The sequence below is a fragment of the Hyaena hyaena genome, unplaced genomic scaffold, assembly GCF_003009895.1.
Source record: "Hyaena hyaena isolate Hyena2069 unplaced genomic scaffold, ASM300989v1 scaffold_1178, whole genome shotgun sequence".
Classification (NCBI taxonomy): Eukaryota; Metazoa; Chordata; class Mammalia; order Carnivora; family Hyaenidae; genus Hyaena; species Hyaena hyaena.
In genome coordinates, this window is record NW_024081806.1 from 344,142 (window position 1) to 371,728 (window position 27,587).

General features: G+C 48.9%; 3 protein-coding genes across 3 annotated transcripts in view; 1 reads left to right on the forward strand and 2 right to left on the reverse strand.

Moving 5' to 3' along the window:
- F8 (coagulation factor VIII) overlaps window positions 1–27,587 on the forward strand; it is a 124,719-nt gene that overhangs the window by 82,725 nt on the left and 14,407 nt on the right. The window contains exons 16-23 of the mRNA XM_039222671.1: window positions 5,874–6,027; window positions 8,523–8,735; window positions 8,985–9,213; window positions 9,632–9,814; window positions 11,127–11,243; window positions 11,948–12,019; window positions 12,678–12,763; window positions 17,246–17,401. Coding sequence (XP_039078602.1) covers window positions 5,874–6,027; window positions 8,523–8,735; window positions 8,985–9,213; window positions 9,632–9,814; window positions 11,127–11,243; window positions 11,948–12,019; window positions 12,678–12,763; window positions 17,246–17,401 — 1,210 coding nt within the window. The remainder of the gene's footprint in view (window positions 1–5,873; window positions 6,028–8,522; window positions 8,736–8,984; window positions 9,214–9,631; window positions 9,815–11,126; window positions 11,244–11,947; window positions 12,020–12,677; window positions 12,764–17,245; window positions 17,402–27,587) is intronic.
- On the reverse strand, window positions 24,259–26,161 carry F8A1 (coagulation factor VIII associated 1). The gene has a single exon (XM_039222672.1). It carries the CDS (start codon window positions 26,146–26,148, stop codon window positions 25,000–25,002), a length of 1,149 nt encoding a protein of 382 aa, XP_039078603.1. The 5' UTR covers window positions 26,149–26,161; the 3' UTR covers window positions 24,259–24,999.
- LOC120224445 (histone H2A-Bbd type 2/3) lies at window positions 26,757–27,233 on the reverse strand. The gene has a single exon (XM_039222673.1). The coding sequence runs from the start codon at window positions 27,135–27,137 to the stop codon at window positions 26,802–26,804; it is 336 nt and encodes a 111-aa protein (XP_039078604.1). The 5' UTR covers window positions 27,138–27,233; the 3' UTR covers window positions 26,757–26,801.

Consider the following 27,587-nt stretch of genomic DNA (forward strand, 5'->3'; position numbering starts at 1 on the left):
GGGAGGGAGGGAAAGGAAGGAAGGAAGGAAGGAAGGAAAGAAGAAAGAAAGAAAGAAAGAAAGAAAGAAAGAAAGAAAGAAAGAAAGAAAAGAAAGGGAAAGAAAGAAAGAAAGAAAAGAGGGAGGGAGGGAGGGGAAGGAAGGAAGGAAGGAAGGAAGGAAGGAAGGAAGGAAGGAAGGAAGGAAGGAAGGAAGAAAGAAAGAAAGAAAGAAAGAAAAGAAAGGGAAAGGAAAGGAAAGGAAGGAAGGAAGGAATTTGGCAACAATCCCAACACAGTAGTATTTGTGCCAGTTTCTGGTTGGAATGATGACAAAATGCTGGAGCCAAGTGCTAACATGCCCTTGACTCAAGGGATGAAACGTCACCCACAGAGATGGCTATGCCAAGGGAACCGTGCTGCTGGAAACTTGGGATTGCCCCTCCCAGCAGCTCATCCAGCTGACAAGCCCCTTTGTCTACCCCTCGAGTATGTCTACTAGACTGGTGGCATTGGTACTGTCCTTGTGAGCTGAGTGGAGATTGTTCTCCACCCCGGCACGGCTGTCACCTTTGCTCCAGTCAGTGTTACAACTGAAGTCAAGTCTGTTGAAATGGACCGTGAAGCTTTGACTTAAGCTCTCTCTGGGGACAGTGTGGGCCTCAATGTCAAGAGCATATCTGTCAGGGGCGCCCGGCTGCCTCAGTCGGCGGAGTGTGAGACTCTTGATCTCAGGGTTGTAGGTTTGAACCCCACATTGGGTGTAGAGATAAAATCTTAAAAAAGAATGTATGTGTCAAACGTGTTTGTTGTAGTGATATGGCTAGTGACAGCGCAAATGACCCACCAGTGGAAGTAGCTGGCTTCCCAGCTCAGATGATTATTCTGAGCCATCCGAGCCAGATGGTCAGACAGCTTACATTGTTGGCAAGTTTGCTGACCTGAAGAAGATTGATCACTGTTCTGGAAAGAAGCTGGAAGAAGGCCTCAAACTCTTGAAACTTGGTGAGGCTCCCATTGTTGCTGTAGTCTCTGCCAAGCCCGTAAGTGTAGCGAGCTTCTCTGGCTACCCTCCTCTGGGCCGGTTTGCTCTTCTCAACATGAGCCAGACAGTTGCTGTGGGTGTCGCAAAGACAAGGTCACCAAGTCTGCCAAAAAAGTGAAGTGAATATAATCCCTACTTAGTACCTGCCACCTCAGTCTTAGTGGTGGAAGAACAATCCCAGAACTATCCCAATTGGCCATTTAAGTTTAATGGTAAACAACTGCTTAATGAGAACAGTGCACCCTAAATCCCTCCAAGGAAGAGGAGAATGTTTTGTGGACCATTGTGTTCTGTGTGTGTGTCGCAATTTTATTAATTAAAAAAAAAAAAAATACTTAAAATTTTTTTTAATTTACTTATTTTTGAGAGACAGAGAGAGCACAAGCAGGGGAGGGGCAGAGAGAGAGGGAGACTCAGAATACAAAGCAGGCTCCAGGCTCCGGGCTGTCAGCACAGAGTTCAAAGCGGGCTCAAACCCACAAACCATGAGACCATGACCTAAGCCGAAGTCAGACGCCTAACTGACTGAGCCACCCAGGTGCCACAAAAAAAGCAATACTATTTAATGGAAACAACTTGACTGCAGATTATCCCAGAGCATATGAACTTGAAAAACATTTGGGCTAGTGTCTATCTTTTTGAGAGTTTCAGAATGCCCAGTCCTTATAAGTGCTTGCCTTCAAGCCAACTAAATGGAGCTCTTTTACCAATTAATTTTAGCAATACCATCCAGATGTCAAAAAGCATGACACATTTACAACATAGATGATAGATAGATAGATAGATAGATAGATAGATAGATAGATAGACACACAAACACAAATATCTTACAACTTTTCTTTTTACTAATATTAATAGAGAGGACATTTCGGCTTAATTTCCAAATACTTCCCTTTCTCGCTTTTTCTTTCCTTCTGATGAGATTTCTACCTAAAGTTGGCCTGTCAAAGGATGGCCCCCAGGTCCTAGAGAAGGTGGAGATGGAAAGTTTACATCACAAAAGCACAGATTGAGTACAGGAGACTTTGGTTTCCAGGGTCCAGATCTTTTCAAGCATTTTGAAAGAAACCAGCAGAGGTTTGGAGGATTGGTAAAAAGGACAGGTAAACTTTCAACTTGAAGAACCATACCTTTTACCTGGCAGATATCTGCAAGACAAAGACAGTTGTCTCCAATTCCCCTCAAAGAATTGCATTGTAGCTTTTGTCAATTCTGTAGTGATTAATTCGATGAAGCTATTTTGGAATTTTGAAACTTTCGGAGGCTTTCACATACAATTAATGTACGAGTCCCATTTTATTTCTTTGATTTGGGAGCCCTTGCTTTTAAGTGCATTTTTTTTTTTAATTTGAGAGAAAGAGAGAGACAGAAAGAATCTTAAGCAGGCTCCATGCTCAGGGTGGAGCCTGACTCAGGGCTCCATGCAGTGCTGGACACAGCACTCAATCTCACAACCTGAGCCAAAATCAGGAGTCAGACACTTGACGGATTGACCCACCCAGGCACCCCTTAAATGCACTTTTTAAATGCTCTTGTCTATTTTTTTTGTTTTGTTTTCTTTATTTAATTTCGAGTTAGTTAACATACAGTATAGTTTTGGCTTCAGGAGTAGAACTTAGTGATTCATCACTTATATATAACACCCAGTGCTCATCCCAACAAGTGCCCTCCTTAATGCCCATTACCCATTTAGCCCATTACCCCCCCACCTTCCTCCAGCAACCCTCAGTTTGTTGTCTGTATTTAAGTCTCTTATGGTTTGCTTCCTTCTCGGTTTTTATCTTCTTCTTTGTTCCCTTCCCCTATTTTCATCTGTTGTGTTTCTGAAATTCCACATATGCGTGAAGTCATGTGATACTTATATTTCTCTGGCTGACTAATTTCACTTAGCGTAATACCCTCTAGTTCCATCCATGTTGCTGCAAATGGCAAGTTTCCATTCTTTTTGATTGCCAAGTAATACTCCATTGTGTGTGTGTGTGTGTGTGTGTGTGTGTGTGACATCTTCTTTATCCATTCATCAGTTAACGGACATGTGAGGTCTTTGGAACATTCCCCCATAATGGCCATTATAATTCCAGGTTGTTTTTAGTAAAATTTTGCCCCCTTGCTAGCCATCTGCAGCTTCTGGCACTATACTTCTTATCTGTGAAACAAGTGTGTGTGCCAGAAGGCGGCACATTCAGCTCTCTGGATACAGAGGATCTCATGTGTTTCGCCAGCTCTTTGAATTCCTCAGAGCCAAGCTAATGCCTAAGCTCTTTGGCTTCTGAGATACTCTTTGTGCCACAGCCTTTACTTCGTGTGCACAGTAATAGAAACCAACGGTAACTGGAAGACCGGAACTGTGGACACCAGCAGTAACCGACACACTAGGGAGCAGGGGCAGGAGTAACCGAGCAGGCCTAAAGGAATGGAGGCCGCAGACTGATTCCCTACCAATAGAGAGCTGCAGCAGCCCCCAGCAGGTCCCAGCATGGAGTCTGGGCGATGAGTGCAGACACATAGGGAATTGCAAAGTAAACCCTCAGGACTTCCCAGCGTGGAATCCAGGGACAAAACCAAAGACTGGTTTAGATGCTACTTCAGACTGGCCCATAGTGGTCCCTGTGTGCACGTCCAGCAAGTCCCAGCGTGGACTAAACCAGCAGACTCCACTGATAGAGACGGCAGAATAGAACTCAGGAAAGCACTGAACCAGCAAAGCCCAGTCGATAACGACTGCAGACTAGAAACAGGGAAGGGCCTCCAGCATGGAACTGGGGATTGAACCAAAGGCTGAAGACTGGCTCTTTGTTAGAGCCTCCTGTCACTCGGGTCTGGCTGGTTAACCCAGCACTGGAAAGCCAGTTACACACAGCTTGAGAGCAGAAAGCTCAGAACTCAACCAAGGAGCTCACCAGCAACCCCGGGGAGCAAGAAGACAGTGAACTTGAAGGGTTCACAGGGTGCCCCACTTTCCTGTTTCAGGATGCCATCATCAACCTCATAAACCGACTTACTTGGTTGAATCTGGTTTTTTAACAGACATGGTGGCAGCAGGATTGTGATCACACATATGACCTCACTGATGCTGATGTGGAAATTTCAGATCGACTGTTAAAAGATCACATTCCTGGGATTCGTTGAGACTATGATTCTTGTTTTGCTGTGCTTGTGGACAAATGACTCCAATTATGGCTTTTTCTTAACAAAACAAAATACAGCTTGATGCTGTTTCCAAGCTACAGAGCTAAAGCATAGAAGTATGAAAGGCTGAGGGGCGCCTGGGTGGCTCAGTCGGTTGGGTGTCCGACTTTGGCTCAGATCATGATCTCACAGTTCGTAGGTGCGAGCCCCGCATTGGGCTCTACGCTGACAGCTCAGAGCCGATTTCGGATTCTGTGTCTCCCTCTCTCTGCACCTCCCCTGCTCATGCTCTGTCTCTCTCTGTGTCAAAAATAAACATTAAAAAATTAAAATAAAAGAAGTATGAAAGGCTGAAAGTAAAGGATGGGAAATAGCACACCATGCAAACCTGAAGCAAAAGAAAGGTAGTGGGACTTCTGCTTCTGGATAGAGAGGGGGTCATGGCACGCCAGCACTCCTGCTGCACCAACTATAAACGCTAGATGCATTCCAAAAATCTATATTTTAAAAATCTTTGGAGAACTGAGGAACAGTAAGAATTGGATGAACTAAAATTGAAGTGCGAGAGGACCACCACATAGTTGTTTTCTTTCTTGGTGGATTTGCTGAAGTGTCTTATAGGCCGAGGGAACAGAGACTTTATAATTCCTCAATCAAAAGTCTGGGAAGGGCGGGGGGCCCCTAGATTGCTCAGTCGGTTAAGCATCCAACTTAAGCTTGGGTCATGATCTCATGGTTGGTGGGTTCAGGCCCCCCGTCGGGTTCTGTCCTGACAGTTCCGAGCCCGGAACCTGCTTTAGATTCTGTTCTCCCTCTCTCTCCTTCCCCGTTTCATGTTGACTCTCTCTCTCTAAAAAGGAATAAACATTAAAAAATTTAAAATATGTTTATAAGCCCTACTTAACATTCAACAAATATTTTTTTTTAAATTTTATGTTTATTTTTGAGAGCGAGCATGAGCAGGGGAGGAGCAGAGAGAGAAGGTGACACAGAATCTGAAGCAGGCTCCAGGCTCTGAGGTGTCAGCACAGAGCCTGATGTGGGACTTGACCCCACAAGCTGTAAGATCATGATCTGAGCCGAAGTCAGACACTTAACCAACTGAGCCACCCACCGCCCCTCAACAAATACTCTTTGACCCCCTCCTATGGGCCGGACACTTGTTCCAGCTGCTGGGAATACAGCAGTGGACAAAACAGACAAAAGCCCTGCTTTCATAGAACTTACGTACTAGTGAAGCCTGAAGGGAGAGTATGTCAGGAAGATGGAGTGGTTAACTATGCAAAATGTTGCTTAGTCGTCCAATAAGATGAAGACAGAACAAAATTGACTTTCAGCTTTGATAAGCCGCTCCCCTAATTTGGATACCATCTGAATATGGATAATGTCCATCTAGATCTCTTATGAGCTCTCAGCCTCTAAGTATTTCCCAATTGAATTTACACAGATGTCCATGTGTTCAAAATTGTATACTCCAACCATCTCATCCTCCAGGGTTCTCCGTCTCAGCGAATCGCATCACCATCCGTCCATTTTCCCAAATCGGAAGCCTGGAAATTATCTTTAATCCTTTGTTCTCCTCTCTCTGCCCCATTATACTTCCAGTTCATCATCAGCTCTACTCAAGTGTGTCTCAAATACAGGGAGGGCAAGAATGTGAGCTTTTTCTGCCCACCTAGTCCATGAAGACATTGTTTTTCTTCTGCTTCCCCCCCCCCCAGGGCTCTAGGTGGGGATGTCCCTCAGTTCAAGAAGGTGGTTTTCCAGGAATTTACAGATGGATCCTTCACTCAGCCCTTATACCGTGGAGAACTGAATGAACACTTGGGACTCTTAGGGCCATATATAAGAGCAGAAGTTGAAGACAATATCATGGTGAGTTGAGGACAATGGAATTATAAGAAAATTAATTGTGTGTGTGTGTGTGTGTGTGTGTGTTGTTTCTGATTATAAATGTAATGAATTCTCAGTACACCTGGGTAGCTTAGTTGGTTAAATGTCTGACTCTGGATTTCAGCTCAGGTCATGGTCTCACAGTTTGTGAGTTCAAGCCTGCATCAGGCTCCATGCTGACAATGCAGAGCCCACTTGGAATTCTCCTTTTCTCCCTCTCTCTCTGCCCTTCCCCTGCTCATGCTCTCTCTCTGTCTCTCAAAATAAATAAACTTAAAAAAAATAATGTAGGGGCAGCTGGGTGGCTCAGTTGGTTGAGCGTCCGACCCGTGGTTTCGGCTCAGGTCATGATCTCACAGTTTTGTGCATTTGAGCCCCACATCGGGCTCTGCACTGATAGCATGGAGACTGTTAGGGATTCTCTCTCCCCCCCTTTGCTCTGCCCCTCCCCCACTTGAACTGTCCCTGTCTCAAAATAAACACGTAAACTTAAAAAAAATTTTTTTAATTACAAACTAATATATTCTCGACACCTGGGTGGCTCAGTCAGTTGAGCGGCCGACTGCAGCTCAGGTCATGATCTCATAGTTCGTGAGTTTGAGCCCCACATTGGGCTTGCTGCTGACAGCACAGAGCCTGATTCGAATCCTTTGTCCCCCTCTCCGTCCCTCCCTCTCTCATGCTGTCTCTTAAAAGTAAATAAAAACATTTAAAAATAATGTATTCTCACTTTTGAAAATTTTTAGAGTATAGAAAATAAAGAAGTTGAAAAATAATCCCATAATTACCATTTTGGGGTGTGTATATTTCTATGTATAACTCTACCTCTTTGACTAAATATCATGTGGTAAATATTTCTCATGTCATTAAAAGGACTTTCTAAGTACTTTAATGAAGGCAAAATAGTCTGTTATGTGAATTTATGGTTTACTGAGCCATATGCTTTGAACAACCGTTTAAATAATTTGATATTTTTTTAACAGTTCAGTAATGCTGTAATCACAACCCCTTCCCAGGACAAAATTCCAGAAATGCAATGTACAGGACCATTTTAGGACTTTCTCTAATGAATTATCTGTTAATGCCCTTTGTCCATTTAACATTTTTAAAGGGATTGCTTTTCTTACCAATTTATATTACCTTATATGTTATATATTTTTCCAAGTTTGTTGTCTTTTAATTTTATATATAGTGGTTTTTGAAATAAAACAGGTTTCACTTTTTAGGCAGTAACCCATAAATCTTTCTTCTGTGACACTTACATAGCTTTTATGTTTATAAAAATCCTTCCCGTGGGGCGCCTTGGTGGCTCAGTCGGTTAAGCATCCAGCTTGGCTTATGTCTTGATCTCACGGTTTGTGAGTTGGAGCCCCACGTCAGGCTCTGTGCTGACAGCTCAGAGCCTGGAGCCTGCTTCCGATTCTGTGACTCCCTCCCTCTCTCTCTGCCCCTCCCCTGCTTGTACTCCGTCTGTCTCTCTCCCTCTCAAAAAACAGACATTTAAATAAATAAATAAATAAATAAATATTTTTCCCTATAAATTTTTTTTAATGTTTTTATTTACTTCTGAGAGAGAGAGAGAGAGAGACAGCATGAGGAGGGGAGGGTCAGAGAGAGAGGGAGATACAGAATCTGAAACACACTCCAAACTCTGAGCTAGCTGTCAGCACAGAACCTGATACGGGGCTCGAACCCACGAACCGTGAGATCATGACCTGAGCCAAAGTCGGACACTTAACCGACTGAGCCACCCAGGCGCCCCCAAAGGTTTTTTCTTAAAATCACTTACACTTTCTTCAACTTTATTTTACAGTTTAATTTCTTAACATTTAACCTTTTCATCCATCAGTAATCCCTGTAGACTGGAAGTTATTTTGATGCATTGTGTGAACCAAAAATTAAAGTAGTTTTATTCTTTTCCAAAAATAGTCATCCATTGGCCCAATTGAGTGTTTACATTAAGGATAAAGAAGGATCTAAAATTATGAGATTGCAAGTGAATTTTTTTTGGTCTCAATTCTGATTTTAGATTCAATGTGTGTTATGAAGCATGTCTACCTTTTAAACATCTGAAGTCTTTTTTAAGGACCGTAAGAATTCATCCTGGAATTTGTCACAAGAACCATACATATCAACTCCCGGGCTTACGGTCTCTTAAAACCCCTGGGGTGATATTTTCCCTTTTACTTCAGAATTGCTTTTAAGTATTCAAGAATTGTCTCTTTCGCAACTTTGAATTCATGCTTTAAAGATTTTAGAATTCAAAAATTCCTCACTTTCCTCTACAGATCCTTAGTTTTTGGGTTCTAATAACTTCCATTGTCTGTACCACTTCCTCTGGGTATTAAAACTTGGATAAATCCAAAAATGAGCATTACTATGAGGGATGTAAACCCTTAGCTAAGGACTTTATCAGATCCTAAAACATGATGCTCGAATTCTTTTTTTAAATGTGCATTTACTTATTTTCTCTGCAGGTAACTTTCAAAAACCAAGCCTCCCGTCCGTACTCCTTCTATTCTAGCCTGATTTCTTATGAGGAAGATCAGAGGCAAGGAGCAGAGCCTAGAAAAAAGTTTGTCAGCCCTAATGAAACCCAAGTTTACTTTTGGAAAGTGCAGCATCACATGGCACCCACTAAAGATGAGTTTGACTGCAAGGCTTGGGCGTATTTTTCAGACGTTGATCTGGTAAGCAAGTGCGCACGTGCCGGCCACTTACTGGTTTAAAAGGAAGGGATTTCATGTTATCTGCCAAGAATGTTGGTGTTTGTGCTAAGCTTAATGGGAGGCTTTGCGTAGGGGAGGTGCCATCATTTTTGTGTCTGAGAACCATCACTCCCGGAGCCGCGCAGGGGGAGGATGCGGAGCGGGCTGGAGGGGCGGCGGGCTTTCTAGATGACAGAACTGACGTCACAGGGCTGATGTCTTCTCTCTCAGGAAAAAGACATGCACTCAGGCTTGATCGGACCCCTTCTCATCTGCCGCAGTAACACACTGAGCCCCGCTCACGGGAGACAAGTGACGGTGCAGGAGTTTGCTCTGTTTTTCACGATTTTTGATGAGACTAAGAGCTGGTACTTCACGGAAAACATGGAAAGGAACTGCAGGGCTCCCTGCCGGATCCAGAAGGAGGATCCTGCTTTTAAAGAGAAGTACCGCTTCCACGGTAATACATCCCACAGCCAAGTATGACTCCGTGTGACACTAGAGCAAATGAGCCTGACGCTTCTGCAGTGTGTGAATTGACAGTGTATGTACGGAAGTGGAACCCTTGCAGGAATCAATATTTTTTACTGGAGTAGAGAGAAATAATCTTCTAAAATAGATTTTTTTTAACATTTTATTTATTTCTGAAAGAGAGAGAGAGAGAGAGCGTGAGCAGGGGAGGGGCAGAGAGAGAGGGAGTCACAGAATCTGAAACAGGCTCCAGGCTCTGAGCTGGCAGTCAGCACAGAGCCCGACGCGGGGCCCAAACCCACAAACGGCGAGATCATGACCTGAGCCGAAGTCAGACGCTCAATCGACTGAGCCCCCCAGGCGCCCCTAGAAGAGATTGTAACAGCCTTCTCCGTGTCCTCCCCCAGCCATCAACGGCTATGTGATGGACACGCTGCCCGGCTTGGTCATGGCTCAGGATCAAACGGTGCGATGGTACGTCCTCAGCATGGGGAGCAACGAGAATATCCACTCCATTCACTTCAGCGGGCAGGTGTTCACTGTGCGGAAAAGAGAGGAATATAAGATGGCGGTGTACAACCTATACCCAGGTACGCGCTCCTTCATGCTCCCCTTCTGCCTGCCGCGCCTTCGGTCCAGGCACGGGGAAGCAGTCCAAAAACAAAGCACACACACACCCCCCATCTCAGCTAACTTACCTTTCCAGGTCACTTTATGCTATAGAGACATACTAAATAAGTTAGCAAATGAGCATAATTTCAGATACAGATTAGGTACCCTAAAGGAAATAGAACAGAATAGAGGGATCATTAATGTGGCAGGACTTTGTGGGGAAAAGGAGATTATTTTCCCCATCTGAGATCCCACACGGCACTAGTAGTTATCCACAGTGACTTGTTTATGTATATAAGCAGTATATTGATTAAGCAGTACTCACAATGTTGATCAGGTTTAATTGCGGGAATGAACTTCCCATTTTTGCATAAAACTTCCAAAAAGTTCAATGACTTTTCTTCCCACTTTTTTTTTTCAAATTGATTTATTTCTGAGAGAAAGAGAGAGTGCAGGCAGGGGAAGGGAAGAGAGAGAAGGAGAGAGAATCCCAAGCATAGAGCCCGATGTGGGGCTCGATCTAATGAACTGTGACATTGTGACTGGACCTGAAATCAAGAGTTGGATGCTTAACTGACTGAGCCACCGGAGCGCCTCTCAGCTCCCTCTTGAGTAATAAACAGTCCTGCAGTCACTTTACATCACAAACACAGTTCGAGTCCAAAGCTGCCATGTCCACTCCAAGATACCTACACTGGGAAGGGGAGGCACGGTTGAGTCCTTTCTTCCTCTGCCTTATGTTTATTGTGTGTCCCCCGCAGCCCCCCACCCTGGCTGCTGCTTTGAACCCCAGCATGGAAGGGGGAAACTTACAGCTGGCGCCTTTATCCTAGGTGCGCGCTCCTGACTCATTCCTCAGCCCCTCGGCATTCACCTCTAGCTTCTCGCTGCTGGGATCACTTTCGCCCTGAAGGCAGCCCTAGGGGACCTGGCCCATGAGGACCTCGCCCTGACGCCCCTCTCCCGGGTGTCACATGTAGCCAGTGGGAAAGAAACTTTTGTCTCTGGGAAACCGCGAGGGTGCAGTGGCTTCTCCCGTCGGCCCCAGCAAAGCCTGCCGTCACGCAGTGTCTCCGGTTTCCCCAAGGTGGGGGCTGTCCCGACTCAATCCCCAGTGCTCCGAACTGTGGGCCTCACAGAGCAAGCACTCTGGGCTTGAGGGCTTAAGGTGGGAGAATTGACTTAGGTAGATCTCCTTTGCTATTCTGCATAAACCAATGTATCTCCCGCTCATTTCAATAAATCCCGCTCATAAAATAGATCATTTCTCTTCCCTTCTTTTTCAATAAGGTGTTTTTGAGACGGTGGAAATGCTGCCATCCAGAGTTGGGATCTGGCGGGTGGAATGCCTGATCGGCGAGCACCTGCAGGCTGGCATGAGCACTCTCTTCCTGGTGCACAGCCCGAGTGAGTAGCGCCGGGCCAGGCGCCCCTGCACCCCCCAGCCTGCTTCTCTTCTTTTTAGAGAGCGAGAGAGCACGAATGCGTCGGGGGTGGGGTGGGCTGGAGAGAGACAGAATCTCAAGCAGGTCCACACTCAGCGTGGAGCCCAATGCGGAGCTCAGTGTCCCGACCCTGGGATCATGACCTGAATCAAAATCGGGAGTCAGACGCTCAACTGGCTGAATCCCCAGGGGGCCTGCCTCAGCCTCCTATACAGCTTCCCTCCTTCCTCCAGGCAGGCTCCCAGTGATGTGCTCCTCAGAGAAGGGCAGATATGCTGGAAGCTCTGATAGTTTTGAACCTGAAGCTCTAAATATTTAACAAACTGGTGCTAAAAAAATCTTCATTTTCACAAGTTGGCGAAGCTCCAGGAACAAATTCGGAAACTTAATTTTGGTTCGGTTCCCAAAGGTAACCTACAAATCTCACCCGGAAGAGTTTGAGACTTAACCGGAAACAAGTAAGAGCTGCTGTGTCCGTCAGCTGCAGGGCAGGGGTAGTTCTGGCTACTGGAGTGAAGTAAGTGAGACAGAAGGTACCAGAAACTATTTCATGCAGTTCTGGGCACAGCGTGAACAGTAAAAATATGACCAGTTTTCCTTGACCTGCATCTGTGACGCTGCGCTTTCCACACGTGTAGCCGTTGTGTCCCTCCGCTTTGATTTCAGAGTGTCAGATTCCACTGGGGATGGCTTCTGGACGCATTCGAGATTTCCAGATCACAGCTTCAGGGCAGTATGGTAAATACCATTGTTGTGTCTCCAAGAACTGGGCGGATTAGATCTGTTTTCGTTCTGTTGGAGGGATTCAGATAACCCATCCATCTCCACGCTTCTGTTAATTCTGCTCCATAAATGCCTCTCTTTCTTCTTTTTTTTTTTAAGTGTGAACCCTTTATTTTATGTTGAAATGTTTATTTTTGAGAGAGAGAGAGAGAGAGAGAAAGCGTGAGTGGGGGAGGGGCAGAGAGAGAGAGAGGGAGGCACAGAATCTGAAGCTCCAGGCTCTGAGCTGCCAGCACAGAGCCTGACATGGGACTTGAACTCACGAGATCATAACCTGAGCTGAAGTTGGACACTTAACCAACTGAGCCACCCAGGCGCTCCTATGTCTTATTTTTATTTTTCATCTTCTAACATTTCTACCAGGAACATACATTGTGTAATAAAGAAATAGTGATATTATTTTGTAGTGCTGGTAACACATTCCAGTGTCAGCCTAATTAGAGGTACTAACAATAAAGAAAATTATGAAGTTTAGGAAACAAAATACCACTATGCTTCATGCCTTTATCTTCTCCACAGCTAGCTGTAACCTTTCTCAAAAGAGTCATTTTATTCCTAAGTGTCTAGGACCGACCCAGCTGAATCTAACCTCTCTCCCCTTTCTTGGCCAAAGGACAGTGGGCCCCAAAGCTGGCCAGACTCCATTATTCCGGATCAGTCAATGCCTGGAGCACCAAGGACCCCATTTCCTGGATCAAGGTCAGAAAGCACATCATCCACACGCACCGTGTGTTCCTCCTGCAAGCTTAAAACACTATACATCTGCTTTATGCCTTAGTCATTGTCCTCAAACTCCAAGTAATGGACCAAGAAAGCACAGAATGGCTTAGGATCTGTGCAGAGACGAAGAGGAGTAAAGATCGGGAATGGAATTGAGTATGCGGGAAAATGAAGTGGGAGCCAGTGACCGAAAGGGCGTCTTTAGGGTTACTCAGATTCTCTTCGAATGACTAAGTCTCTCAGGTCTGCTCACCTTCCCATTTCCTATAGAGCAGCACTGCAGAATAGAAATAGAAATATACTTCAAACCACAAACACAACCGTGTGTGTCATGTCACACTTCCTGGTAGCCACATTTGAAAAGAAACATGCAGAATTTATTTTAATAATATATGTGATCCGATGTAGCGAGAAATGCTACCAAGTGAACACATGCTCAGTCGGGACTATGAGCCTTCAAGGGCGCACATAGGGTCCCCGCCCTGCCGCACATGTCCACCCAGCCCTCTGCCTAACCACAAGCTTAGCTTCCCTCTAGAACCCACCCAGGGAAAGGGAGAAAACACGACTGCTTCCAGCCTGGTTTTGAACCCTCTAACACGCCTCCGCCTGCGGCACTCACAGCCTGAAGGGGGGATGCACACGCTTTCCGCCACCTCCGCCCACGCCCCCCCCCCATCTGTGCTTCTTTCCTCTTCTCAGTGAATGGACGCCGTTCCCCTACGTGTTTCCCTCCTTCCCTGCAAGACTGCATCTGTTCCTCTGTTTTCTTGAGGTTAAAATCACAAATAGGGAGAGAGAAAACTGCTCACCACTTACTGTGACGGCGGCTCATCTGCTTTCGTGTGTGCCGGGGGCGCTGCCGCTTGTGACTCGGTCTGAAGCAACGCTCACGGGTTCCCTAGTATGTCTGTTTCTTTGTGAGGCGGCCAAACCACGTGTCGTCACCCTGTATTTCCGCAGTTATCACTTTCAACCCGACACGTATCCCTGGGTGGTGGACACCGTCATCCATTTGGGTGCCCTGGATCTGGCGTTCTACTTATTTATTGGGACAGTATTCTCATTTCTGGTTGGGTAACTCTGCCTCCCTCACTGGACACGACTTCTCGAGACCTGTAAGTAGAGTGGCTTTTCCGTGCCCAGCCAGGAACCTGAGTAATCCACCACATTACCTTTCCACTTAGACTGGCCCAGTATTCCAGCTGGCCAAGCGTCTGTCTCCCAAAGATTATCTTAGTCTTCCCCATTTCACATAATTTACTGACTTGATTGGTAACCTTTTTCATACTTTAGCAAATTCCTGATCAAAATATTGAGGTACATGGGACTTCCTTACTGGGTACTTTATTGGTTTCTTTTTTTCCCCCAATGTTTATTTTTGAGAGAGGGAAGCATAGAGGCTCTGAGCTGTCAGCACAGAGCCCGACGTGGGGCTCGAACTTATGAACTGCAAGATCATGACCTGAGCTGCAGTCAGATGCTTCACCGACTGAGCCCCCAAGGCCCCCTCGTTACTGGGTGCATTCAACAAATCAAGCTGCTAAATCCTCACCACAGCTCGCATTATCATCCTTATTTCAGCTAAGAAACCTCAGGCAAAGCTAAATAACTTGCCCCAAGTCACAGCCAGTAAGTGGTTGAACAAAAAGTCAAAGCCTGATAGTTGGGCTCCAGAGGCCTAATGTGTAATCCTTATACTATACTGTTTGTAGAATGCTCCCTTCGGGCTGATAAGCATATGTTAACTGCGACGGGTCGCTTATAGTAGCTGGACCACAAATCCACCTACTTGTGTGACCGTCCAATCTGCATAAATCACCGCATCCTGAAGTTGCTCTTTTTTGCCATCTGTTCTACTGAAGCCCAGATACACAGTTTCTTGATCTGGTGACTTTATAAAATAAATACCCCAGAGAAATTAAAAAAAGTTATGTTCACTTACAAAAAAAAGAAAAAAGAAAAAGAAATGGTTCTCGGGAGCCAGGCTGGCAGACATGCCTCGCTGCAATGTTTGTGTCTGTGCACCAGGTGGCTCATTGCTGCTTGGCTTACTCGTCATACAGAGGTGTGTGCTGTTGTCACACTCAAATACATGGCTGGATACATAGCCATATTGACTCCACAAATGAGATTCCGATTATAATGGAGAAGAGGCACAAGAAGATGAAGTAGATGAGACTGGCCATGCCAAGTCTATGTCAGTCACAGACGCAGGTCACCACATAAAAACATGTGTATACTGTGTAGTATGACATAAGTTCCGTTAGGGCAGAGCGTTTGTTTTCTTGTTCCCTGCTCGATTCCCAGTCCCTAGAATAGCGCTTAGCACATAACAAGTGCTAAAAACATCCTCTTGGAATGAATGTTTGGATAGATGGGTAGAACTTACTGAAGAAGACAGTTATGAAGCTCAAGTGTGATTACCAGTCCAAGTGGAGCACGCCAGGCATCTGTGAGAACTTACGCTGGACTTGCTTGTTAGGGCCCTAACTGATGCCCCAATTCCTTCTAATGCCTGCATGGCCCGTGCTCTCTTCTTTAAGAACCAACCGTTCCTACTTAAGAAACACAACGGATGAACATAATGGAAGGGAAGGAAAAAGAAGATAAAAACAGAGAGGGAGGCGAACCAGAAGAGACTCTCAAACACAGAGAATACACTGAGGGCTGCTGGAGGGGTCGCGGTTAGGGGGATGGACCAAATGGGAGACGGGCGTTAAGGAGGACACTTGTTGGGATGAGCACTGGGTGTCATATGGAAGAGATGAGTCACTAAATTCTATCCTGAAACCAATACTACACTACATATTAACTAACTTGGATTTAAATAAAGTTTTAAAAAATACATTAAAAAAGAAAAAATGAGCATTATCATTCAAGCGTCCATTCAGTTCAAATAAATTCCTTTAAAAACAAACAAAAAGAACCAACCATTGCTTACCAGTCTGCCATTATTCACCCATTCATTCTAAAACATTTCCCGTGCATCAGTATTACACTACTTGCCAGGCTCGGGTCTGGGGCTAGACAGACTATAAAAGCTAACGTTTAGGGGTGCCTGGGCAGCTCTGTCGGTAAAGCTTCCAATTCTTTTTTTTTTTTTAAGTTTATTTATTTATTTTGAGAGACAAAGAGAGCATAAGCCAGGAAGGGGGCAGAGGGAGAGAGGGACAGAGAGAATTCCCAACAGATTCTGCACTATCAGTGTGGAGCTTGACGCGGGTCTCAAACTCATGAACTGCAAGATCATGAACTTAGCCCAAACCAAGAGTGGTTCGCTGAAGCGACTGAGCCACCCTGTTGTCCCCTGGCCCTGATTCTTTTTTTTTTTTTTGATGTTTATTTAGTTTTGAGAGACAGAACGTGAGCAGGGAGAGGGGCAGAGAGAGAGGGGATAGAGGATCTGAAGTGGACTCTGCTCCAACAGCAGTGAGCCTGATGCAGGGCTCGAACTCACAAACCATGAGATCATGACGTGAGCCGAAGTCGGATGGTCAACCAACTGAGCCACCCAGGTGCCCCTCAGCTTCTGATTCTTGATTTCAGCTCAGGTCATGATCTCATGGTTCATGGGATTGAGCCCTGCGTCTGTCAGCATGGAGCCTGCTTAGGATTCTCTCTCCTCTCTCCCTGCCACACCCCCCCCTCAAAATAAATAAATAAACTTAAAAACATAAAAATAAAACCTACCATATATTAAGTGTTTGTTATGTGCCAGGCACTGAACTCAGCACATCACATGTATTAACCACTTAATCCTCTGGTAAACCTTTGCAATAAACACCATTATTATTTCTACTCTACGTATAAAGAAGTTGTGACACAGAGAGGTTAGGTGACTGAAACGGGTTCACTGCCTTAAGGATCGCAGTCTAATGGTGAAGGCATGTAAGCAAAGAAATAATGCAATATACTACGCATATATATACATATATATATATGCTCTTGTGAAGTTTTATATACAAAGTTAAATAGAAGTATAGATAAGGGAGTACTAAATACGTCTGGGCGAGTCAGGGAAGGCTAACCAGGAGACATTGTTTCTGAGGTGACACTTGAAAGAGGGACAGTAGTCTATCAGTGAGAGGGATGTTGGGATGGAGACTGGTCTGGGGAGACAGGAGGAAATCGGCTTAGACGAGGCTGAGGCTGAGGCAAAGCACTGGGTTCTGTGGGTGCGTAAGTGCGGCACAAAGGGTGGGTGTACGGGAAGGGGGGCTCGCCGATTTGGAAGCGGTCTGATTTGTCGGGAAGTAGACTGTTGCGCACTTCCCTCCTAGATCCCGTTGTTTATCTCCCTGCTCCCCACACACCCACACTGCATCATTGCCGCCTATCTCACTGCACGTCCAACGGGTTGCTGGGCAGATCTGTGTTGATGTAGATGCTTCTTAAGCCAGTAATGAATTTCAGAAGGTGCTACATACATTTAAAATACAGTGTTGTTTTCACTGGCAGGTGGATCTGTTGGCACCCATGATCATTCACAGCATCATGACCCAGGGGGCCCGTCAGAAGTTGTCCAGCCTCTACGTCTCCCAGTTTATCATCATGTATAGTCTTGATGGAAAGAAGTGGCAGAGTTATCGAGGGAATTCCACTGGGACCTTAACGGTATGTAATTAGTTCGTTTAAGAGAAGGCATGAGTCTTTTAAAGAGCTTTTGACAGATTTCAGCTATGGGACAAACACTCCTGGCTTCTCCAAACTTAACTCCAAAAAAGATTTTTCCACTTTCGGGCAATAGGAGTGATTGTAGACGTCTGGATAAAAACGTATCGGCATCAAAGATCTAGATAATAGAAAGGAAGAGAGATGCTCTGTTGACAGCGATCTGTGATTCAGGACTGGGTGGATTGATGACTTTATGCCTTTGCTTGTGGCTATTCTAAGTGTGAGGAGGGAGGAGGGCCGCGGGCTGGAATATCCAGCAGGCAGTAGCTCGAAGCCTTGAGTTTATGGGGGCAGCACGCTAATGGAGGTGAAGATCTGTGTCTTCCACATAAAGGGACGGGGAAGCCTTGGGAAGTGATCACAAGACCCTTGTCTTCACATCCCCCGATGAATCATCCGCAAATGCAGCCATTCTCTCTTTGTCACCGCCCCCCACGCCTTCAGTGCTACATACCGCTCTTACCATAGCCTGCCGCCCGCCCCCGCACCCTTCATCTACTGTGGGACATCCTTAGCTAGTCTTCTCCGGTTTCTAGTCTCTTCTCTAATAAAAGCTGCACATCATTGTTGAGACAATCATTTTGTCATGCTCCCTGCCTAAAACCTTTCAGTGTTTCTCTCTTGTCTTCAGAATGCAGTTCAAAGTCCTCAAATGGCCCTGTGCAGGATAACTCCTGTTTTCCCCTTTAGATCTGTTTTCCTACTTCTCTACCCCACTTCTTGTTCTGTGAGCCTGACCTGTATGGGATACATCAACAGGCTACCTCATCCTCTAGCTTTTGGGAGCACTGGCAAGAGATCAAAGGAAGGAGAGTCAGATCAGGACATATATTCTCAGGGCGCCTGGCTGGCTCGGTTGTTAGAGCATGTGGCTCTTGATCTTGAGGTTGTGAGTTTGAGCCCCATGGTGGGTGCACAGTTTACTTAATTAAAAAAAAAAACCCTATGTATAAAGGATATATATCCCGGTACCCTCCTTTTAGAGGACTTGGCTCTATTTCTCCACTGAAGGTCACTGCTCCCATCACAGTGGCCTTCTTCTCTCCCTGGCTGGTCACGATCACTGAGTGGCAACCACCCCAAAACTTAATGATACAAAAAACCATTTGTTCACAGATTCTATGGGTCTGGACTTTTAGCAGGGTACAGGAGGGGTGGCTGCCCGGACTCCACAATATCTGGGGCCTCAGCTGGGAAGATTTGACAGCTGGGGGCTGGAATCATCTGGAAGCATTTTCACTTGCACATGTGATCATTGGGGCTGCTGAGTGAAGTAACTCTGTATGGCCTTTGCATGAGGCCTGGGCTTCTCACAGCATGACAGTCTCGAGGTGGTTGGCTATCAGCAAGTCACACGTCCCACCCAGATTCAAGGGGAAGAGACATAGATCCCACTGCTCAGTGAGAGGAATGTAAGCAACTTGTGGTCGTTTCTGTAAAGCACTGGAAGAATCTACCTAGTTTTCTCCCTTAAGACTCTGCTCCCGCTCCTCGTTCCTCTAGGCCTGAGGATGGCAACTCCTTGCCCCCACCTGCTGACCCAGTGTGTTTATTAAACTTCTCTCAAATTTCCGTAATCCAAGTATTCCTTGTTTCTTGTTCAAACCCTGTCCTATGCAGTAATTAATGCCACAAGTAGCCCCAAGAAACAGACCCTCAAAATAGAATTCTAGGATTGTGTTGTTAAGGTCCTCCAGGAATATGGGTGTGATTTCCTTGCTCAGGGAGCAGACTGGGTGTTGGGTACCCCATGACGTGTGGTGGCATCACGGTTTCTCAGGTTATCACCAGTGGCACTATGGGCTGAGCTACGGATGGTGGGAAAGACACTGGGAGGTTGAATGGACAGGGGCATGCCGTCACTATGGCAAGAACTGTAGCACCGCCTGCTTGTAGAATGGCCTGCCTGCCTTTCACAGCCCTTCCTTTTATGGCATACATAGGGGAAGATAAATTAAATGTTAAATGTTATCAATATACGCAAGGAAGAACACCCGTGGACATGCTCGCAGAATCAGGACACATCCACAGAACTCTGGAGGCCACTTCCACATCCTATGGTTGTAGACAGATACGCAGACTTAAGAACAAGCCTAAGGGCTGAGCGTATGACTTGCAGACTTGCCACGGAATGGTCAACCCCACCAGGGCTCTTACGCTAAGGTAAGGGCACCGGTGGGACAAAGGTGAGCTCTGAGACCTGGGTGGGTACATTTACACAGACATGGATGAGGCTGAGAACCGCCAACATCCAAATGCCCCTGAATCTCCTTGCCTGAGGGGACAACCTTTCCCGGACCTCTGAGGCAGCCATCTTTTCTCTGCATAAGCGTCTTCTGTCTTCCGGTGACTACACCTGGAATAGTCGCCTCGTAAGCCACTGTCTTGTATCCTTAGGGCCCCTTTTTGGCCACTACAGAAGTCAGATGAGTCATGGGGAAATGACAGACCACTGCAACTTTAGTTAGATGGTAATGACAAAAAGTTTGCAATCCCAGATGTGGCATCTTCTCCAGAGGAAATTAACACATCCCCAGGTACCTGACATTGACCTGGAGCATATTTTTTCCTTCATTCCCACTGATAAGCAAACTCAGAATAGATTTGCTTTTATAACGTAGGAACAGGAGTATTGACTTTACTGTTCACGTGTCAGGGCAATGCCAGCTCCCTTGTTCTTTGTTACCATACATGTTGACACCCCGCAGGGCGCCACGCTGGCCCATTACATTGATGACATTATGCTGGCAGGGCCTGGTAAACAGAAATTGCAATCACCCCAAACGCTTTTGTGATTAATACACATAAACACATGCAGAGACGCATCTATGGACATATATGTGAAACAAATAAGCCTCCCTTTTCTTGACTTTACTGTGAATGGATCCCATATTTCACTCTTTAATATAATGTTCCCTGTTTCAAACACATACTTTTAAAAAAATGTTTGTTTATTTTGAGAGAGAGAGTGTGCACACAAGCAGGTAAGGGCAGAGAGAGAGAGAGAGGGAGAGAGAGAATCTCGAGCAGGCTCCACGCCTAGTGTGCAACCGGCCGGCCTGGTTCCCATGCCTGCAAGATCGCAGCCAGAGCCAATATCAAGAGACAGTTGCTTTAACCAACTGAGCCACCCAGGTGCCCCATTTAGAATTTTTCTATCTATACTAATCAATAAAACTGGTTTACCTTTTTCAAGGGCTCTATTTACCAGGTTTTGGCATGAGAGTTATATTGAACTTGAAAATAATGTAGAAAAGCTTTCATCTTTTTCCATTAAAACTATTGATCTAGAATAGTTTAATTAATGTAGTAATCATGTGTTTAATGAGTTACATGGACATGCCACTAGAGCTTTGTGCCTTATTTAGTGGCTTGGCTATCTTTTCCATTCCTTGTCTGAACATGGATATTCTCATTTTCTATTACCTGTACTTCATTTCTGTGAGTGTATAGAGTTCTGTGTCCCTGCCTCTGTCAGAGGCCATATCTACATGCACAAATCTCTTTTTCTCCTTTATCAGAGAGGGCGAATGTTGGTCTATTCTATTTGATTTTCAGAGAATCAACTCTTGGTCTTAAAATCAAACACAGACTTAGGTGCCCGGGTGGCTCAGTCGCTTAAGCTCAGCAACTCTTTGATTTCAGCTCAGGTCACGATCTCATGGTTCATGGGATTGAGCCCCATGTCAGGCTCCATGCTGACATCATGGAGTGTGCTTGGGATTCTCTCTCATCTCTCTGCCCCTCCTCAGCTTATGCTCTCTCTCTTATATATAAGGATATAATAGTACTCTCATGAAGGTCATTCATTTACCCAACAGTTACTGAGCAACGACTTGCTCTAGGTTCTAGGAAAGGGACGGGTAAGCGAGGGCCCGTCCTGGATTCGGACTGTTTTGTACGGAGTGTGAGTTAAGAATGGTTTTTACATGTTTAAAGTTGCAAAAACAAACACTATGGGACAGAGACAATTTGTGGCCTGAAAAGACTAAAATGTTTCCATCTGGGCCTTTACAGAAAAAGGATGCAGACTGCAGGGCTAGTCTGATGGTAGCAGAGAGGCCTCGAGTGTAAACGCAAAGCAGGCCCTTCCATCCCACAGCTTGTCTCACCTACAGATTTCACTCCTAGTCACTGCCTTCCAGCGGCGTGGTTCTCAAGGGGTTTTCTATCTGTGCCATTCACATACATCATTCACATTTTCAGCATTGAGATTTCTCATCATAGAAGTGAAGGGGGGAAAGGGAACTGCAACACCCTTTAGGGATCACTGCTTCGCTGCAATATTTTCAGTAGTTTCTTAATATTTCTTCGTGTTTATTTTTGCAAGAGAGATGGGGGAGAAGCAGAGAGAGAGAGAGACCGAGGATCCAAAGTGGTCTCTGTGCTGACAGCAGAACCCAAATTCACAAACTGTGAGGTCATGACCTGAGCTGAAGTACAACACTAAACGGACGGAGCCATGTAGGCACCTATATTTTCAATGGTTTATAGTAATTTAAATGTTAATTTTGAATTATCAGTGAGCATTTCCGTGATGTGGCTCTTTCCCTCTGCCTTTCAAGTTAAAAAAAGAAGACTGACTACTCATGTCTTTTAAAAATATTTATTTTTGGTCATGTTAGAAAGCAGTGTTATTTTGACATTAAGTTGATAATTACCAAGTGATTTGTCAAAGTCTGTCAAAATCGCTGAAATCTGGCTTTGGCCCAGCTATCTGTGCTATGAAGTTTTCGGGGGAGATATATAAATGAGCCAACGGCAAAGGAAAAACAACCTTCATGTTTCCTAAAGTTATACTTGTATTCTCATCACAGGCTCTCTGGTAACCCCTCCCGCCACTTCCTCAGTGCAAGGAGTTAGACCAGAGGCCTAAGGAGGCTTTTCCTGAAGCCCCAACCCAAATACTATCATCAGCCACATTCCATAACTCCTAAACACTCTTGGTCTAAGACAGTAAGGCAGCCAGCCGGGCCCGTAGCGCAGGTGGACAGGAAAGCACCAGGAAAAGCAAAAGCAGGAGGGAGCATGCGCCCTAACCGCTTTCTTTGTAAATGCCAGTATAATGAGTAGGCAGGGTTAGTTTCCGGTGTGCAATATAGCGACTCGGCGATTGTGTACATTACTCAGGGTTCATCACCACATGTTCACTCCTTAATGCCCTTCACCCATTTCACCCATCCCCTCCCACCTCCCCTCTGGGAACTACCGGTACGTTCTCTGTATTTAAGAGTATGTTTTTTTGGTCTGTCTCTTTCTTCCTCGATCTTTTGTTTCTTCAGTTCCATGAGTGAAATCATACAGTATTTGTCTTTCTCTGACTGGCTCATTTCACATAGCATTATACCTTCTAGATGCATCCACGTTGTTGGAAGCGGCAAGACGTCATTCCTTTTTATGGCCGAGTAATAGTCCACCGTGTGTTTCTATACGTAGGTCTTCTTTATCCATTCGTCTATGGATGGCCGCTTGGCTCGCTTCCACATTTCGACCATTGTAAATAATGCCGCAATAAACATAGGGGCGCATGTGTCTTTTTGAATTAGTGCTTTCATTTTCTTTGTGTAAATACCCAGTAGCACAACTGCTGGGTTGTAGGGTAGTTCTATTTTTAACTTTTCGGGGAGCCTCCACACTGTTTTCCAGAGCGGCCGCACCCGTTTGTATTCCCAGCAACAGCGCAAGAGGCTTCCTTTTTCTCTACATCCTCGCCAGCACGTTGTTTCTCGTGTTTTGTATTTTAGCCATTCTGACAGGTGTGAGGGGCTATTTCACTGTGGTTGTAACTTGCATTTCCCTGATGACGAGCAACTTCAGGCATCTTTTCCTGTGTCTGACACCCTGAGCCCTTTTGCAAAAAATCAGATGGGGTTTCCAGGGCTCCGAAAGGCCCTTCCTGGCAGACAAGCGCGGGCGCAGGAATGCTGGCCGAGCCCGTCTCGGGTGGGCCTGTCCCCCGTGTCCTCACCTATTGCTTCCACATTCTGTTGAAACACAAGTGGGAAAGACTACGCTACCAGTCCCACCCCTTCCGACGCACTTCACTCACGGTGACGACCCGTACGTGCCCCCCCCCCCCGCCCCCGGCGATGCACCCAAAATAAGGCAAATCTGCCACCAAACCGTGTCCTTCCGTCTCACTCCAAGACGTTAGTACCGTATACAACTTCAGCTTAAAGGGTGCACTGTCCCAAAGCTGAACGATTGAGATCATATTCTGAAGAGTTCTGTTACCACTCTCAACCCTGTAAAGAAAATAAAACTGAATTAACCCCCAGACTGCAATGTCTCCATGGAACGTTTGGACCAAAAAGCTTTGGAAATGTAGCATTTTGAAACGGGATGCCGCCCTGCTCCCGGGCAACAAAGACCCCGTCTCTCACGTAGGTGACCACCCAATACCAAAGAACCATGCTGACTCTACACGTTGGAGGGAAGAGTTACAGAAAGGTCCCCGCCACAAATACAGGATCTCACACGCATTAGGCATACCCCTGAGAACAGAACCTGACAGCGGAGCTGTGAGTTGCAACGCACTTGTGACCCGCTGGCATTACAGCGTTCCCGCCCCCACCCCCCAACCTTGCACCCGACACGTTTGCGTGGCAGCTCTCTTGAGTAAGGGCCACATGGCAAATGGCCTCTGCGGGGCACAGCCTGCATGAATCCTCGGCACGCTGTCCATTTCAAATGCGAGGATACATCACGGACCGGAACCAGAACTCTCTGTTTTTCTACTTCCTGCTTCGTAGAGAAGCTGTTCCCACATTATGGACGAAGTAAAGCCACACCACAGGTTAGGAGCATCAGAACGGCTTTATTATGGATTCAGGGCTGGAGCAACAACGATGTACGAATCAAATGATCCCCAGGAAGACGTATGGGAAGGATGAAACAACTTGGGCGATCCCACGCGCGCACTGATAGGCGCGAAGAGGTGAGATCATGATTTAAAAAAACCCCATAGCTTAAGTATTTAGGCGGAACTGTGCAAAATGAAATCCTCCGCAACAAATCTGCAGGGCGAGTTGGGTGCAAGAAGGTATACGGGGTTCCCTTTACTTATACTGAGAGCGAGCGAGCGAGCACGGGTGCGAGGGGGGAGAGGACAGAGAATCCCCAGCAGGCTCCCGGCTGTCAGCGCGGGACCCCCCACCCCCACCCCCACCCCGGGGCGGGGGAAGCGTTCAAACTCACTAACGCGGAGATCATGACCAGAGCTGCCGTCAGACTCCCGACAGAACCACCCAGGCACCCCAAGGGGGTTCTCATGTTTACGCCGCAGCCTTGGGGAGGAGAGGCCTGTGTCCCGTTCCAATGCGATCACGCTGTCCTGGTTGTTTTTCCCGCCCTCTGTGATGGAAACAAGTCTTCGGGACCCACGGAACTGCCAGCGCCCTGCGTGGCCACGGCGGCCAGAGGAACAAGAGGAAGCAAGGCAGAACCGTGCCGGGATGCCCGTCCGGTATTTGCCCCCAACGCCAAGGGAGACGCGCGAGGCTTGGTACCAGGCAGAGTCCCTTCGTTCACGGGAGTCCTCAGATGCCCTGTCCCGAGGGGGAGACGGTTTCCTGCAGAACCAGGTGAAGCAGGTGGTTCTGCTCGGCACTCAACAGTGGCCACATCTCCACCTGCAGCGACTTGACGGCTTCCGTGTCCTTTTCGTGGGTGGCCATGACCAAGGACTGGAGCAGCAGGAACAGCTCGTCGGGAAGCTGGCCGCCGCTGTCCTGCCCGTGGCCGTCGAAGGCCTCCCACGAGTACTTCTCCAGGGTGTGGGCGTGCTCGGGCAGGAGCTTGGCGGGCGGCGGTTGCAGGAGCAGCAGCAGCAGCACGCGGGACACCTCGCAGCGGACCAGCACGTCCGAGAAGGCGCCCAGCGTGGCGGGACAGGGCGCGGGCGCAGGGCCGCCGTTCGCAGGGAGCAGCGCGCCGGGCAGGGCTGGGGCCGCGCCGGGCCCGACCTGCGGCCCCGGCGGCGGCGGCGGCGGCGGCGGCGGCGGGGGCGGCGGCGGCGGCGGCGGCGGCGGGCGCACCGGGTGGCTGCCGTGCTCCCGCGCCAGGCGCTGCATGCGCGTGAAGACCGTCAGGGCGCCGTTGTAGTCGCGCGCCAGCAGCTGGCAGGAGGCGGCGTCGCCGAGCGCCTGCAGCGCGGCCAGGGGCAGCTGCGGCAGCTGCAGGTGGGCGGCGCGCTGGAAGTGGCCGGCGGCGGCGGCCGGCTGGCCCAGGTCGCGCAGGGCGGCGGCCAGCTCCAGGCAGAGGGCGGCGGCGGCGGCCGGCTGGCCCAGCTCGAGGTGCAGGCGCACGGCGGCGCCCAGGGCGTGGGCGGCGGCCTGCAGCGGCTCCCCGTAGGCGGCCGGGCAGGCGAGGCGCTGGCGCGCGTCGCGCTCCTGCCGCAGGAAGAGGCGGGCGGCCTCGGTGAGCGCCAGCGCCTCCCCGGGCCCGTGGAAGAGCGCCTGCTGGCAGCGCGCCACCGCCAGCTGGCACCAGGCCGCGTAGGGCAGGCACTCCTGGGCGCGCAGCTCCCGGCCCAGCTGCCCGAACTGCTCGCCCGCCTCCGCCACGTTCGGCTTCCGCAGGAACCGCTTCTTCAGCTTGTTCGACACCTGGCGGTACCGGGCCAGGAAGTCCCCGGCCTCGGGCCCCGGGCCCGCTCCGCCGCCCAGGCCGGGCGCGGACGCCGCCATGTTCGCCGCCCGCGCGCCGACGCAGACCGCCGGACGTGCGGGCGCCCGGCGGCGACGTGCCCTGCGCGCGCGCGCCCCGTCGCCCTGGTGACGCGCAAGCGACCCCACGCGGCTGAGAGGCCTCGCCCCGCGCGGGTGCCCGTTTCCAACCCTGGGTCCTGGGGCGGGGCCTGGCCAGGCGCCCACGGTCGCCGGTGACAGCCTTTGGGCCCGCGGGGCCCCAGGCGGCTGCCACAGTGTCCCGCCGACCCCGCCCGACGCGCAGCTCGCCGTCCCGCGTCACCCGCGTTCCAGCTCTGCGTGGTTGTCGCTCGCCGGCTCCCCGCGCCCGCGTCCGTCGTCCCCCCTCCCGTCAGAGCCCCCACCCCAGCCCGCCTCTCCCACCCAGGGCCGGCGCCTGCACGATGCGCGGGACAAGCCGCTCTGCTCGGCCCCGGCCCCGGCCCCCCGCCTCACCGCAGCCAGCCCCCCGCCCCCGGCCGTCCCACGCACCAGACACCGAGGCACACGCACGGGTTTCGCCGCACACTTCACTGGCTCTCAGGGGCTCTGCCCGGGGCACCGGGCAGGCCGACGCCACCCCGGCCGGCCGTGAGCAGGCCTGGCGCCTGCGGGCCCGGGCCCGGGCCCCGGGTCGCGTTGCACGGCTACTTCTAGCGCGGGCCCACCTGGGAGATGGTCGTGGACTGGAAGAAGTCGCTGAGCAGCGTGTGGTTGTGGACCGCCATGTCCAGGAGATCCGGGGTGATGAGCCTCCTGCCTCTGTTCCGGGCCTCGACGCCCGCCAGCTCCAGGACTTTGGTCGTCAGGAACTCGATGACGGCCGCTAGAAAGATCGGTGCGGACTCGCCCAGGCGCTTCGAGTAGTGGCCCTCCCGCAGGAGGTGCTCCACGTAGCTCACAGAGAACGACAACTGTGCTCGGGCAGTGCGGGAGCCGACGTGGCTCTGGGCACCGGATGGCCCTTGACGGCTCGTGTTCCCCGGCATGCTGGGCCTCGGCTGCGCTTTCTCGGACGAACCTCGGGCTGGCGTGCGCTGCGGGACGCGGTGCGGGAGCCGTCGGATGGGGCTGGATGCGGTGCGCTGAGGCGGGATGCGGTCGGATGGCGCTGGAAGCCGTCCGCTGGGGCGGGTTGCAGTCCGCTGGGGGGCGGGTGCAGTCCGCTGGGGAGGGGGGGGATGCAGCCCGCTGGCGCTGGATACAGTCCGCTGGGGCTGGATGCAGTCCGCTGGGGGGGGATGCAGTCCGATGGCGCTGGATGCCGTCCGCTGGGGGGGATGCAGTCCGCTGGGGGGGCTGCAGTCCGATGGCGCTGGATGCAGTCCGCTAGGGCTGGATACACTCCGTTGGCGCTGGATGCAGTCCGCTGGGGGGGGTGCAGTCCGCTGGGGGGGGTGCAGTCCGATGGCGCTGGATGCAGTCCGCTGGGGCGGGAT